The following is a 14,851-nucleotide window of genomic DNA, read 5'->3' as shown; positions in this document are numbered from 1 at the left end:
CAACAAATTTAGCCATTTAATCCAACAAATTGAGTCATTGAAAATAAACTCCTTTGCTAGTCTTGTGATTGGGCATGCTTGTCGGTAGCTTCATCCTAATAAAAGTAACATTCAAAGGTTAGCAAATAACAATCAATCAATAAGCAAAAAGAGTAAATATATTTAATTCTAACAAATAATATAAATAGCATTACCCCTTCAATATCATAATCATACTCAACAGTTTGATAAGATGCATCCATTGGGCCCTTTGAACAAACATCTGGTAACAAAAAGGAAACTAATCAAATGGTGAACATAAATTTCATATTTCACAAATCATAATTCATAAATAAAGTTTCATTACCTTGGACTTGGAGGCTATTTAGTAACCAAGATTTTCCACAAGTCAATGCTTCTATAGTGTTCGAATGAAGTCGACTTCTGTGCTTACTCACCACTCTTCCTCCCATGCTGAAAGCTGACTCTGAAGCTACACTGGAGATGGACGACAAAGAGAGGTGGAGATTGGGACAAGGCAGAGTGATGGTCCTGGTGGAGGTGAGGTCCGTGTGGAGCCAAGCAGAGAGATGGAAGACTGAAGTCACTGAACTCTAAGAGTGAAGATTGAGGAGCGGCTGTAGCCTGTACGTAGGACGGTAGGAGATTGAGCCATTGAGGGCTTCAAAACTCAAAAGTCATGGGTTTTTTCTTTTTTTTTTTAACTTTATAGACCTTTGAATAATTAATAATTAATAATTTATGTTACTTTGCAGTGATCGAGTTAGTGAATAGTGAGTAACCATTAAATAATTAACTATTAATAATTTATGTTACTTGCAAATAGTGATTTATGTTACTTGCAAGTTGCAAATAATTAAATATTAACAAAGCAATTAATAGTTACTGGGTTGAGTGGGTTCCCTAAACTACATAAACAAAGCAACTAGTTGTTAATGGTTTCATAAACCCTAAACCCTAAACAAAGCAACTAATAATTACTCTTTTAGGGTTCCCTAAACAGCTAAACTCCATAAGGAATTAAGGATCAATACCCTAAACAAAACAACTAGGTGTTAATGGTTTCATAAACCCTAAACCCTAAGGGTTCCACAAACCCTAAACAAAACAACTAATAATTACTCTTTTAGGGTTCCCTAAACCCTAAACCCTAAATCCCTAAACTCCATAAGGATCAATACCTAATGGTTTAGGGTTTAGGGTTCCACAAACCCTAAACAAAACAACTAATAATTACTCTTTTAGGGTTCCCTAAACCCTAAACCCTAAATCCATAAACTCCATAAGGATCAATACCTAATGGTTTAGGGTTTAGGGTTTAGGGTTCCACAAACCCTAAACAAAACAACTAATAATTACTCTTTTAGGGTTCCCTAAACCCTAAACCCTAAATCCCTAAACTCCATAAGGATCAATACCTAATGGTTTAGGGTTTAGGGTTTAGGGTTTAGGGTTCCACAAACCCTAAACCCTTAACAAAGCAACTAATAGTTACTCTTTTAGGGTTCCCTTGGGACCAATAGGATCAATAGTTCAATACCCTAAACAAAACAATAAGTTGACATGCTATCATACATTCATAATTTCATACTAATGGAATAGAATACTAATTTCAAAACCTGACTTTGGTGATTACCCTTCATTTATTGACACGTTTTGACGATTATAGGACTATCCTACCGGTAGGATACAATATGTAGCATAGTGATAGGATACTTAATGTATCCTATCGGTAGGATACGGTATGTATCCTAGTGATAGGATACTTATGTATCCTACCGGTAGGATATTGTAATTAACATTGGCATATTATTCTATAACCCGACCCGACCTCATTGACCCGACCCAACCCGTTTGACCCAACCCAACCCAACCCGACATCAAAAGAGGGTCGGGTGAGGGTTGGTAAAACACTAACCCGACCCCATGCGGGTCAGGTGAGATATGTCCATAAACCCGACCCAACCCGACCCATGTGCACCCCTAGATATAATTGTTTATAAATGGATTAATTGTATTAGCGTAATTTATGGAGTTGATTTGAAGTCCATGATTTGTGGAATGGGCTTTTAAGATGCACGATTATTGCTATTTAAATTTTTTAAGTTTCCTAGCATTAAGGCTTAATCTACGGATAAGCCAAAGTAGTTGTAATCTTTCTATATATTTGGAGGTTTTATGGAATAAAAGGGTATTTTGGTCTCATAACCAAGTGAAATCCTTTTGAGTTGTCCTGAGTCCTGACTTGGCAAAATATAATTGGTTAAATAGATATGCTGTTGATAAGATGGTAAGTTGCCAAGTTGGTAACTTATTCTTATCTCTTAGGGTTTTGCAGCTTTTGTTGGAGGCAATAAATATAAAAGTAAAAGTGTAAAACCATTGAAAGTTGAAACGACAGGTCCAAACTCCAAAGGCCAAAGCTAGTAAGCTACCCTCGAAAATCAAAACCAAAAGACTGAGTTGTCGTCTGACTCGTCTCTCACTCAAACGTGTTTGGACCTGTCGTTCACTTCTCTAGTTCTCTAATTTGCAGATCTCCTCTTTCACTTCTCCTATTCTCCCACTTTGTAGATCTACCGGTTATTAGTCAATTTCCCTTTTGATTTCTCTGCTAACCTTGAGCCAATATGGAGCCGGCGGTGCTTTCCAGCTTTCCAACCCTTTGTGGCGGAGATCTTTGAAGTTCATCCTTGATGAAACTTTAGGAATCATGATCTCCACCCTAGGGGTGGAAGGCAGGCTTGTACCACCCAAAGCCAAAGGGTTCTTTGTTGTTCATGTACATTTAAGAATTGGTTAACTTTATTTGCACCTAAAAGTGTGACAATTAATTAAGTGCAAATAACATTTATCTTAAGAATTTTGTATTGTTGGTTACTTCAATTTTATTTTTTTTGATTTCTCTTCATGTGAAATAATAGAAAAATATTATAAATCTATTTTAGTTCAAATGTCTGTTTGAAATTGTCTATTGTCATTTGTCCGTTTGATTTCTCTGCTGATTTGTATGGTGTCCATTGTCCATACTCCATAATCCATATTCATCAGGATTAGTATATTCTATTTGCGGTTGTGGAGGCCGACTTGCTGAGGTCCTGTTCAATGGATGGCTTGGACACAGTTCTGGACCTTCTGGTTCTCAATTCTCATACATTCGAGGTCTACAAGAACAAGGTTGTATGGATTGATCTATTGCACGTTGTCAATTGCTGATAAACATCTTGTACTAGATCAATGATCCATTTGTAAATTGTGGTTGTAGAAAATTTGGTATAATCCATTTTGGAGTTACTATTGAAGTATTGATCTAGTTCACTTTTGTTCAGGAGCAATCTTGTTTGAAGAAATTTGTTCTTTAAAAACCATTCATCTTCTTTGTTAATTGTCAGTCAACTGAAATTAGTTTTTAACTATTCATATGCAAACTAATATTAAAATGTTTATACCAATTAAGATAATCATAGTCCTACCTAATTAATTGGTGGTATTGAGGTATTCTCATTTCTCATGCATTGATCTTATTCAAAATCGGAAACCCTATTGGCCGGGTAAATGGGTGCGGGTACGGGTATTTGGCGGTTATTATCCGCCCGTTAACAGTTAAATACCCATCCGTAAATGAAATTAACGGGTACGGATGTTTGGCGGTTATTACCCGTGCCCGGCGGGTGTGGATATGAAGGGTATTTTACAAAATATTAACGGGTAAATGGCGGGTACGGATTTGGACAAAATTTTTACGGGTAGTATATGGATATCAAATATCCGTCCGCTACCCTACCCGCTGCCATCCCTACATAGGAGCATGACTATTGTCACTATTCTATGAACTTTATATATTAGTATTGATGATTGATTATACAATACAATGCATATAACAAACTAATCGCGCGAAGGGCTGGTATACCTCTTGTATGATAATATATCCTACACTCAACCTCTTCTTTCCCACCCTAATTTTTAGACACCAACCCTGACAGAACCATGGAGAAGAAAAGGCCCTCACACCCAACTAGAAGACCTGACCACTTAAACAAAAACCTAAACCCACACTGACCTCACTCATGGACTCAAAGAGACTCCCCAATGGACATCTCTCAAGGCAGCCCAACACATCCACCCAACCCCCAAATGACTACTTAACAACACAAATTAGACCACACCCCCTTGATATCCTTACCAGCCCAAGAAGAAGACACAGCTGAAACACACACAAAACAGACCACTCACACCAAGGGACACCCACACACACACACACAACCATTAAAACGTTGGCCAGTGCACATGATATTTAGCCTTTAAACAGGAAGCACCAATCACTTCAGAGAGGCCGGTGTCCAAATCATCCGCTACAAAGCATGGCCTTTCATCACGAGATTACAAAAGAAAGAAAAAATATCACCAGTTGACCAGTCAAAGTAACAATAAAACTCATATTAAAAAAATAAAAGAATTAGAAAGGAAATTAACAATTGAATTGATCAGTAGTAGTGATGAAACTATAAACCCACTTAGAAGATGATGAAGACGAATAAGACTCAAACTTGTAGTGCTTATCAATGGCTACAGAGACATCCCAAGTACAACTGAGTCCTTTTGGTATTATTACAAGATCTCCTGCTCCAAACTCCACATACTCTGATGACCCGTTTGGATATGCCTTCAACTTCCCTTTCAACAAATAACAGGTCTCTTCTGCATCAAATTTTAGTTGGTATTTCCCTGGAGAGCAACCCCCCATCTGTGTCCAGACCCATAAAAGAACTTTTAATTAAAACACATGAACACAGACAAACAAAAACAATCAACAGAGATATATACTTGGGCCAGCACTTGATGTTCAACTCTAAAAGTTGTGCCTCTGAAGGGTTCCTTTCAACCGTGATTCTCAAGCTTTCAGCCATGAAAGAATAACAAGGAAGCTAGAGTGAGAGAAGAAGCTCTAAATCTGGTTTGTTTATATATTCTCAAGCTTTCACAAGTTGTCAGCGTTGTCAGCAGATACATGGCGAATCCTGGAGAAGTCCATCTTGATAAAACCCCTTTAGACCTTAGCCTTGTTGCAAAAGAAGATGGAAATGGCGGCGAGAAAGAATACAAATAAAAGACAGAGAAGAAATCTCTATTTCATTCACAAAATAAAGTCTGACCAGTGCAATCTAGCTCTAGTACAATTTACCATTAAGCTAACCACCGACTTAAGCTAGCTAACTAAGCATCAATTCACATAACACTGAACAGAGGTAACACTTCACAAAAGCAAAACATAAGTTCCTATCAACTACTCTTTTTTTTGGGTAAGTTCCTATCAACTACTCCCTCCCTGAAAGAATCCTTGTCCTCAAGGAATACAGAGCTTCAACAAACTAAACATTTAACACACGTATGGAATGCAGCTCCGTCGAAGTTTGACAGTTGCCAATTGCTTCGTGTACACCATTGCTGTCATCAAAGAACCAAAGTTGATTTTTGATGCAACTATGAAGAAATGTTTACCTTATGGAAGAGGAATGAAAAATTTCTTACAAACCTTTCAGTCGGAAGAAATGCAAGTCGCAGGACTGCATAAGCTTGCACAATCATCTTCTCAACTTCTTTCTCTTCTTGCAGCAAAGCTGCCTCATCGTCCTGCACAATACGTTGTTAATTTATGACGTGTAGCATATAATGAAATTCCTTCAGCTTGCTTGCAATAATCATATCCCATGGACAAAAGGAGGAGACTAGGGAGATTTAATCCTTCAATTAGCTTCGATGTTAGATTAACATAAATTTATCTTTTCTTTACATTCGGTAGACAATTCAAAACAGTTGACATTCAAACCTGCTCGAGACCCCATAAATATCCTCATCCAGGAAATGGAATGGATGATGAAATTCACGTCTATTTACCGGATGTTTGAGAAAAGATATTTACTGAAGAGGAAAAAAACCGTTGCGGATAGAAAATAAATATAAAGCCACCTTTATAATTTCACAGGCGAAAACAACTGAATCGATGTACGACCAACCTCTTAGATCTTTCTCAACGAAGCAAATATTCAATTACTAATGTGATAGCACAAGGAAGTTTAAACTGGCATTAATGCCCGGAAACTTGAAATGGATAGGTATTCAGTAATTTTGAGGACATTCCTGGGTTTTGAGTAAGTATTATTTTTCTGTTTTGACAGACCTAAGACTTTCTAATACAATGTTACAAAGCATATTCTGCTAAGTTAGGCAACTCTCATCCCAAAAAAGAACGTGTTTACTTCGAGTTCCAGTAAGCTATAAGCTTGTACACACTGCTGCTTGGTGCACAGAAAACCAAAATAACCGCGACAACTCAGGCAAATTGACCAAAGAATGTGCAAAAGGTACCAAAAGTCACCAAGATTAAGGTCAATTATTAGCAATTTAGAATACAGAGTAAAAAAAACAAAACTTAAACTCCTATATATATCTCCAGTACATCAGCAAGAAAACATACAGCAAAAAAGAGTGAGACAAACAACCAACATAAAAGAACTCACCCATGACACAGTGTTTCCTTCTTCAGATGCGTCACCAGCCTCTTGGTTGGTCAGAAAGATGGAAAGCAGTAGTGAAATTACATCTCTGTGGCTCTCCTCTTCTAATCCTTCTGATGCAGGTAAAACAATACATACTGCGGCAATCCATGATCTGCATTGTAACTTGTAATAAGTTTCTAAAAACGATAACCATGGTGTTCACCTGCCATGCTCCAGAAATTGCAAACATATGAGGACCCTAGAACTGGCTATTCAAAGATCTAAAGTATCCCAATCCATATACGCTTGACAAGCAACTTGCAAGCCAGCAAACAAGTAGTTGTTTACATGTTGAACTGGGGGAATGCACTCGAAAAAAAGACCCACATAAGTGAAGGGCTGAAGGCCAATCATCGTTCGCCCACTACAAGTATACTAATGTATCTGTCGTATAACACCATCTTTCTTGTTCATTAAAGAAAAACACCATCTTTCATGGTCTTAATTATGCAAAAATATATTCAAGAAAAAGAAACCAATAATGCAAAATGAATATACACTAGAACTCATTGTGTTATTTGCTTCAAATAAACATGTTGATAGTACCAAATTAGAGAGGCAAACAAACCTGTTAGATGCATCATTCCCTACCAATTTCACGGGCAGGCCCATTATAACAAGGAAATCTAACTCTAACTCTTGATCAGTAAGATGTCGATCACTTAGTTGCTGTACTTGAACACTTAAAGTGTTTTCTTCCGTCTCAATGAACGGAAGCGAATGTGAGTAGAATAAAGGAAAGACATCAGTAATGAACGACGAGATGATCTCATTTGTGAAATTTGTCTGCTGGAGCTTTGTGCCCGGGTGTCTTTTCACTTTTTCTTTTTTTATCAGACTCTGCCAACACAGAACATAATTCAAATGTTTTAAGCCCTAGGAAGGAGATAATACCTTGAAGACTTGAAGAGGAGCAAAGAAATGCAAGGTTCAGATCAGATATGATGAAACAGAAAACGGATTAAGCAAGCATTCAGGTTCTCACCTCATCAAGGCGATTAAGCTTTCGTAACTTCTCCTTAAAGCTACCTCGCATCTTCCTGTAAGGACCAGATGCACCTAAAAAGATGTAAACCCGAACAAGTCAAGAAAAAAAAAAACCAAAAACAAAAACATAGAAGGAGATTATCTCCATCAAGGCACCTTCTATTTGAGGATGAGAGGGAAATAAAGGTAAAAGTAACTCACTTACCAAAAGTCGGAAATTGTACAAGTTTATGAATCCCACCGACTCCAAGTTTCGATCTCTTGCGTCTTTCTATGTATACATAGCCCTTCATGCCCCACTCTTCTCCCCATGAATTCTTTGCGATCCAACAATTGACACCATTTATGGTGTCGTATCCGACCAGAACAACAAAATGATTAGTTGTTACCGATTCCGGCCCGCGATAGATTCCCTTCACGCACACATGTATATATAAGGTAACTTTTGAATGAATTTATTTTAAATTTAAGACAGTTGAAAATTAGATTTGATACTCACATGTTTATAACGACGGAATCTTTTGCAATTTGAATCAATACAAACCACTACAGGCTGTTTTGCAACAAGTTGCATCATCTGATCATCTGAAGCAAATTCTATACGTACATAGTTGTCTATGCATATTGGTTGTACAAGAACACTATTCTAAAAACAATTAAAAAGAAAAATATTAAAATAAAAATACTAACAGCAAAGGAAAAAATTAACAGGAAAGGAAAAAATAAGATACATTACTTACCCTCCTACAGCGACCAGGAAAACCAACGTAGGGATAGTCTTTTTCAAGACTGATAGCACTGCCTGAGGAGGAGATAACCCATTGGAATGCCTTATCGACCCAGCCAAACTGTTTTGTTGATTTCACGCAATCCAGTAAGAGTTGAGGAGCAAGCACGAGTAATTTGTTTGTTTTTATCGCATGGATGCTCTCCAAGACAGTGATGGCAGCAAGAGCCCAACATGTAGCTGTGTATAGAGATGATAAGACATATAAATTGACAAATATATATTGTATAATAGAAGGTTTAGTACAAAATAAATTTTAACATTACCAAACTTTCCCTGACTTTTGATTGGAGTTACGACTCCTCTACTCCTCCAATCGAATTTCGGGGGAAGCTTAACCTGATTATTGAAAACATAAGAAAACAGAACAAGCAATAATTAGTGAAAGCATTGACATATAAATTTTGTAAGTAAGACAAACATTGATTTTCAGCATTAGAGAGTGCAAGTTAAGCCAAAACATATCCTGCAATTGAACAACATAAAACAATATATATATAAACCCAATTTACATGTTAAATCATTTAGCTTCTGCTTATTTATACATTCCTCGAGAGTCTCTCATTGACCTTTCAAAAATATCCTAATAGAACAGTAAAATGGTTCCTAGATTTTCTCAACAAGTTGCCAGCTAGACATTGATTGATAAATTGTGAAAATTTCATCATTATCTCCCAAAACATGGATCACTAATTGAGAAATTGTGAAAATTTCGTTGTCCCTCAAATATGAAATTTTCAATTTGTATTTCATTGAAAAAAATAGAAAGTGAAATGTCTCTAAGCAACAAATACCCAAAGAGGTCAGTGATCGTGTTGGTTAAATGTGGTAAGGTGCATGTTTTTTGTCATGCTCTTTTTGGTGCACTCAACACTGAATCACCAACTGTGCCAAAATATTTTCAAAAAATTTGAAAAAAATCATAGATAGATGTAGTTTAAGACCCATCACACGATCAATATATCTTGTTTGTCGTCAAACAATCAATATGTTATCGTGTGTCTGCATACCTCTAGAGACACTTGTGACGTATAATATGTAATTTTTTTAATTATATGAAGTATTATTAACGCGTCCAGACTCTATTTGTCAATCATATATATCCATGGCATAAAGAGTGAACAAAATTTCAGGACACTTTCCCCATACCCCGCACCACCTTTTGTGCCTCTAATGATTCCAATTTCTGGGTCCACCATGGGCTAGTGCGCATACTAATACGCAGGCATGATGGATATCCAGTGCGCGCAACTTAATACATAGTCACAATGAGTTTATTGAGTGCGCGCACTAATACGCATACGCATGCATGATGGATTTATCGGGTGCGCACCGCTAAGGGTATTGAAAGAAGCTAGACTAGACATTTTTAATTGGTAAGTTAAATTTTGTTTGACAGGAAAGGAAGATGTTTCAGGATAGGAAAGAGGCACTAGACCAGTTCGCGTCTGCTAGCATCGCCAAACTTATCGAACTTAGAGAGACCCTCTTTGTTACTTCTATACTGCCTTTCCTCCTTCTGGTCTTCCTTCTTCTCCTTCGGGTCTTTTTCATCCTTCTTCCGGTTCAGGCCTCCACTGCTCCAGTACCTGGTATGCACCGTGGCGTTTATCGGAGACAATACAGAGTCCCGACCATTCGCACCAATCAGGTTGCTCGATGCCACCGGGCGAAATGTGGCTCTCGAGAAGGATCGCCCTAACCAGTTGATCATGATCAAAGGGCTGTGATGAGCTTGATTGATGGGTATGTTGCCCTACGAATACTGTTCCTTATATACAGATGGGCCCAGTGATATTTGGGTTTGTGACTTTGCGTAGGGCACTCTTCCATGACCCCATGGCCCAAATCTATTATGCGTTGTACATGACGAAATAACGGTATCCAAGCTCTTCTTGGCTAGGATGCGTGTTGTTGCAGAGGACGGAGTCGAGAAGAGAGCTGCTCGAAGATGGAGGGAGTACTCTAGGAAGGGCGTCGACAAGCCTCCCACATTTAAGCTTCCAGAGGCTGTGTCCAATAAGGAGTGATGACCATACACTATCCTTTCCTAATACAACTGTAAGTATAATATCTGCAATATCTGCAATCTGAATATTCAAAGACATGTTAGTTGAACGAAATCAATCTTCATGTGACTATGGAATTTTGCAATCCCTTCAATGTATATATTACCCTAATTTTTGACAGCATATGTAGCTAATCTCTTAAAAGCTTTCCAATGTCAGACAAAATAGAGCAGATTTTATTGGTTTGTTCCGTTTAGGTGAGGAGACGTTCTTTCAAGTTTGAAGTTCCTCAGTCTAGAGAATGACTATTCCAGTGACGACAGTGCCTGGAACTGGAATAGAGAATGATTGTATTGGCTGTTAATTCCAACAACCTTTTGAGTTTCATTGTTCAGTATGCATGCAAGGCTTAAGGGATTTCAGAATTATTGGAACTTAAGTATCCATCTCCTCACCTAAAAAGATTCAGATAGAATTTTTACTCCAGAAAAAAAAGTTTCGATCTCCTGGAGGTGAAGATGGCATGACCAAGATGACTTGTTTGCATGAAGCAGGGGTTCTGCATAAACTGGCTTCCAGATTTGAAGCTAATGAGATATCTTGCATTCAGTAAAATGAGATACTGAATGCATACTACTTTCAACTGTGATATCGGTTTCTTAAGGGTTCTGTGTTTGCGTTCTTCTCAGGGAGGTGATGTTACTACGAAAGAAACTAAAAGGCGAGAGTAACAAGAAAGATGCAACGCTTTATTCCAACATGTTGTTAACACATGACAAAGGTGATTAACGAGCGGTTGATTATTTAGAACGTGAATAAAGGATGTCAATTTTGCATTTGAAGAAAATAAATGCTATGTTTTTTCTCCGATTTGCTGTATCATTGTTTTTGCTCTTGAAAGTTTAATTATGTTATTGGCTCAGGATAATATGTTGTTACTTGAACATTTGATGTTTGTGAGGCTGAAGGGTGTGTACAGTATGTAGAGCAATTTACAGCTGGAGATATAATTATTACAGCAGTTTATTCTCTCTTACATAATCTCTAGCATGCTTAAAAAATATAGTATATACAACAGCTTGCAATACGATTGTAAAGTGTCAACTATTTAATTATAATGTTTTATTATCTTAGCATACTGTAAAGAAAATCCCACGCGAAGCGCGGCATAACCGTATTCTATTACTTATATCTAAAGTTGGAAGTAAAGGGGTGATATGTACGCGAGTCCGTTTGTCTTCTATACTTGTGTGTTCTTTTCCTGATCTTGGATTTTCTTTACGTCCTTCGTGCTTAAATTTTGTTTGACAGGGAAGGAAGATGTTTCAGGATAGGAAAGAGGCACTAGACCAGTTCGCGTCTGCTAGCATCGCCAAACTTATCGAACTTAGAGAGACCCTCTTTGTACTTCTATGCTGCCTTTCCCCCTCCTGGTTTTTCTTCTTCTCCTTCTGGTCTTTTTCATCCTTCTTCCGGTTCAGGCCTCTACTGCTCCAGTACCTGGTAGTATGCACCGTGCCGTCCCAACCATTCGGATTCCTCGATTCCACGGAGCGAAATGTGGCTGTCGAGAAGGATCGCCGTACCACAATAGCTAATGTGGACCGTAGGCTCATTGTCATTTAATTTGTCCACTAGCTAGCTTTGTCTAGAATCCGCCATTAGCGAAGTCCATGGTTTGTGCTTGTGGGGATGAAAGCGGTAGGAACGAAACAGAGCATCTGTGAAAGAATGGGCGAAGAATATAAAATGGAGATTCTGGCCCATGGGCCAATTCCACTTTTTTGGGGTTTTATTTTTGTCTCTTGTTTTTGTTTGCTAATTTGTGTGTTTTTCAGAAAATAATTTCGACGTGTTTTATTTGATAGTTGATACAGTCACAGACGTGTTTTCTGCTACTAGAAGGACAATTTTACCCCTAGGTTTTCTGCGTGAACTATTTAAAAGAACAAACTGATCTCAGAGCCCTACCTCTCTCAAATTTCCCCTGGCGACATATCTTTCTGGATCTGCCATATCCGTTAGTGGACAAAATCACGATGCCGGTGAGCTTTGTACGGTTCCGATTAGCGATTATGGTCCGAGAATCTTTTTCAACAGCCACCTTTCGCTCGGTGGCATCGAGGAACCTGATTGGTGCGTACAGTGGGGAAACTCATGTTCCCTCTCTGACCTCTTCGATGAAGGCTACGGCACCTACTACCAGGTCCTGGAGCAGTATGGGCCTGGACCAAAAGGAGGTGAAGAAGCAGATCGATGGATCTTATAAAATTGCCAAAGCGGATGGTATGGGGCAGGCCGGGAACCAAGTGGATATGAGTTTCTCAAAGTTTAGTGATCAAGACTCTTTTCTTCGCCGCATGCAAGAAGATTTCTCGAAGTATGCTAAGTTTTATGATAAGGAGTTCCTGAAGCGCAGCTGGGAAGAGGTGAAGTAGAAACCAATATCCTTAAGTTTAGGTACGGAAATAATATGACATTTATTTATAAGTTAAATTTCGTTTGGCAGGGACGAGCAAGGGAGGTGTTTCGGGAATGGAAAGAGGCCCAGAAGAGAGTGTACGCGGATTCTGAGGAGGAAGAAATGAGGTTCAAAATATTTGAGAGTTTGTTCAAGTATGCTGTTGAGACAAATTCAAAGGGTACGCTTTTAATGGGATTGAACAATTTTGCTGATAAAACCGAGGAGGAATTGAAACGACCTACTAAAGGATATGAAGTTTGCCCAGCCAAAATTAGACGAAGTCTGAGAAAGCGTTACACAATAAAAAGGGTGGAAGAACTCTTGCCACTGGCAGTAATGTTGGCAATAGATTCCTTCGGTGAGTTCTTCAAAGATTCTGGTAAGTTCTCTGTTTCTTTACTTAATGAACCAAGTTGGGTTTATTAATTTTATCTGGGTGTGTATTTTTGCACGTAGTGTAAGCTCCTTGCCCTTGAAGTTATAAATTTTAGGGAATGGAAGATGATAGTTCCTTGTTGAACTTAGGAAATCGGTAGATTTCACTGGTATACTGAACTTGATGCACAAAACAAGATGCTTTAGGTTTGCCTAGGTGCACAAAGTAAAGTTAACTAAGTGATGGCTCCTTTTATCCAGAATATGCCCGTTGGCTAAGTTACCTAAGTGATTGTATATTTACATATTATTGCATTGTGTATTCTGTCTGATAACCATAGTAAGAGTCACAAAGTTCATGTTAATATTTTTGAGGATTAGACATTTTTACTATCTGTTATTTTTCGTGATTTTTATATATTTTTCATGTTACAAATTTGGATTTAATAAATGCCTCAAAAATGATCCCCTTTGCTGTAGTTTAGTTAACTCTAATTGAATGTATTATATATATAAACTCACTCTGCAAATAATGTGACATTTTGCGCACAGATGATGTGTTAGGTGATGAGTTCTGTGATTGGGAATCAGATGATGAGTGGCTTGGAGATGGACATGTATAATTGTGAACTATATGAACTAGGAGATGTTCCCTGATAATGTATTAAATTATGTAATGCCGGAGTTTAATTTCTCTTGTATGGATTTTATGAACTGTCTAGGGGATGTTCATATATTTATTCTGTGTCCAAAACTTGACGTGCTATGGAGTCATGTTCATTTTATTGGTAACATTATCAAGTTTCAAGCAGTAAAGTAGGGGCTGCTCTTCGTGAAGGTCCAATCTGTCATTATCCAGTTGATTTTGATTTTGATTTTGATTTTGATTTTGAAGTATCAACGAATATATATGGTACATGAGACTTCCATGTTTCTCTCTCTTTTGTTGTTTTTATGAAAAACTATTGATGCAGCCAATGGCTTGGCTCAAAGCTTCTAATGTTACTAAAAATATGAAGAGAACAAAAGCTGCTGTTTATATAGCACATCGTGAACAGATCTGATATAATTATCAAAATTCTAAAGTGAATTCATGACGCCACAAAATTCAATCAAAGTTGCGGATTACACACAAAAGCCTCACCTAGTGGCGTACCTGAGTCCTTCGAAACCCCGGGCGAACTTTCACTAATTATATGTAGATGTAATCAATTTTTTCAGGTAAACTTTCACTAATTATTTGTAGATGTAATCAATTTTTTTGGGTAATTACTTTCAATAGATAATATAACTAACTCATTTAGCTATTATTGTGAATATTATAGTATTAATAGTTTAATATTTTTTTCTAAAATATGGGACCATGAGGATTTGATTTGGGGGCTACAGATATTCATATTCAATCTTCAAGTACTCAAAGAAAAGTTACCGATCCATAAGACCTCCAGTAATATAAACAAAGAAGATAAAATAGCAAAGGAAGTTGAAAATTTCACGTACACCTGAATTCACAACACCTCTAATAGCCGAATCCTAAACCTGAAATTTCATTTCAATTTTTTTTAATGAAGTTAAAAAACACATAAACCGATAGATAGACAGAGAATAACTTGTAGGCACATATTCTTGAAACTCGAGCCATGATCTTTGCTCACTGATTCTCAACAGAAAA

At 37.6% G+C, this 14,851-nt stretch overlaps 4 protein-coding genes across 4 annotated transcripts; 1 reads left to right on the top strand and 3 right to left on the bottom strand.

Annotated features, from left to right (window-relative positions):
- Window positions 1-3,775: 3,775 nt before the first annotated feature.
- On the bottom strand, window positions 3,776-4,907 carry LOC120011219. The gene is made up of 7 exons (XM_038862283.1): window positions 4,823-4,907; window positions 4,474-4,740; window positions 4,288-4,352; window positions 4,184-4,204; window positions 4,061-4,138; window positions 3,911-3,976; window positions 3,776-3,796 (listed from the first exon to the last, which is right to left on the bottom strand). Exons 1-7 carry the CDS (start codon window positions 4,905-4,907, stop codon window positions 3,776-3,778), a joined length of 603 nt encoding a protein of 200 aa, XP_038718211.1.
- A 256-nt stretch (window positions 4,908-5,163) lies between these two features.
- LOC120010764 lies at window positions 5,164-8,777 on the bottom strand. Its single transcript, XM_038861613.1, has 9 exons — window positions 8,598-8,777; window positions 8,285-8,511; window positions 8,044-8,190; window positions 7,750-7,957; window positions 7,543-7,616; window positions 7,126-7,397; window positions 6,519-6,669; window positions 5,534-5,631; window positions 5,164-5,445 (listed from the first exon to the last, which is right to left on the bottom strand). The coding sequence occupies exons 3-9, from the start codon at window positions 8,119-8,121 to the stop codon at window positions 5,370-5,372; spliced, it is 957 nt and encodes a 318-aa protein (XP_038717541.1). The 5' UTR covers window positions 8,122-8,190; window positions 8,285-8,511; window positions 8,598-8,777; the 3' UTR covers window positions 5,164-5,369.
- LOC120011218 (zingipain-1-like) lies at window positions 8,186-9,698 on the bottom strand. Its single transcript, XM_038862282.1, has 5 exons — window positions 9,665-9,698; window positions 9,491-9,582; window positions 8,598-8,670; window positions 8,281-8,511; window positions 8,186-8,190 (listed from the first exon to the last, which is right to left on the bottom strand). Exons 1-5 carry the CDS (start codon window positions 9,696-9,698, stop codon window positions 8,186-8,188), a joined length of 435 nt encoding a protein of 144 aa, XP_038718210.1.
- Window positions 9,699-12,300: 2,602 nt separating this feature from the next.
- Window positions 12,301-14,108, top strand: LOC120010766. The gene is made up of 3 exons (XM_038861616.1): window positions 12,301-12,769; window positions 12,850-13,183; window positions 13,732-14,108. Exons 1-3 carry the CDS (start codon window positions 12,380-12,382, stop codon window positions 13,800-13,802), a joined length of 795 nt encoding a protein of 264 aa, XP_038717544.1. The 5' UTR covers window positions 12,301-12,379; the 3' UTR covers window positions 13,803-14,108.
- Window positions 14,109-14,851: the final 743 nt, after the last annotated feature.

The sequence above is a fragment of the Tripterygium wilfordii genome, chromosome 12 (assembly GCF_013401445.1).
Source record: "Tripterygium wilfordii isolate XIE 37 chromosome 12, ASM1340144v1, whole genome shotgun sequence".
Classification (NCBI taxonomy): domain Eukaryota; kingdom Viridiplantae; phylum Streptophyta; class Magnoliopsida; order Celastrales; family Celastraceae; genus Tripterygium; species Tripterygium wilfordii.
Note: the sequence above shows the minus strand (reverse complement) of the source record. Positions and strands in the feature narration are given on the sequence as shown.

Coding starts and splice junctions, on each gene's coding strand:
- LOC120010764 (XM_038861613.1), bottom strand. CDS start 8,121: ATGATGCAACTTGTTGCAAAACAGCCTGTAGTGGTTTGTATTGATTCA. Junction 7,958..8,043: donor GATTCCGTCGTTATAAACAT/GTGAGTATCAAA, acceptor GTGTGCGTGAAG/GGAATCTATCGCGGGCCGGA. Junction 6,670..7,125: donor GGGAATGATGCATCTAACAG/GTTTGTTTGCCT, acceptor GTTACAATGCAG/ATCATGGATTGCCGCAGTAT.
- LOC120010766 (XM_038861616.1), top strand. CDS start 12,380: ATGCCGGTGAGCTTTGTACGGTTCCGATTAGCGATTATGGTCCGAGAA. Junction 12,770..12,849: donor TGAAGCGCAGCTGGGAAGAG/GTGAAGTAGAAA, acceptor TTCGTTTGGCAG/GGACGAGCAAGGGAGGTGTT. Junction 13,184..13,731: donor TGAGTTCTTCAAAGATTCTG/GTAAGTTCTCTG, acceptor TTTTGCGCACAG/ATGATGTGTTAGGTGATGAG.
- LOC120011219 (XM_038862283.1), bottom strand. CDS start 4,907: ATGGCTGAAAGCTTGAGAATCACGGTTGAAAGGAACCCTTCAGAGGCA. Junction 4,139..4,183: donor TGTGTCTTCTTCTTGGGCTG/GTAAGGATATCA, acceptor GTTGTTAAGTAG/TCATTTGGGGGTTGGGTGGA. Junction 3,977..4,060: donor TCTTTGAGTCCATGAGTGAG/GTCAGTGTGGGT, acceptor TGGTTCTGTCAG/GGTTGGTGTCTAAAAATTAG.
- LOC120011218 (XM_038862282.1), bottom strand. CDS start 9,698: ATGTCTAGTCTAGCTTCTTTCAATACCCTTAGCG. Junction 8,671..9,490: donor AATCATTAGAGGCACAAAAG/GTGGTGCGGGGT, acceptor TTCAATAATCAG/GTTAAGCTTCCCCCGAAATT. Junction 8,512..8,597: donor CAAAAGTCAGGGAAAGTTTG/GTAATGTTAAAA, acceptor CTCTATACACAG/CTACATGTTGGGCTCTTGCT.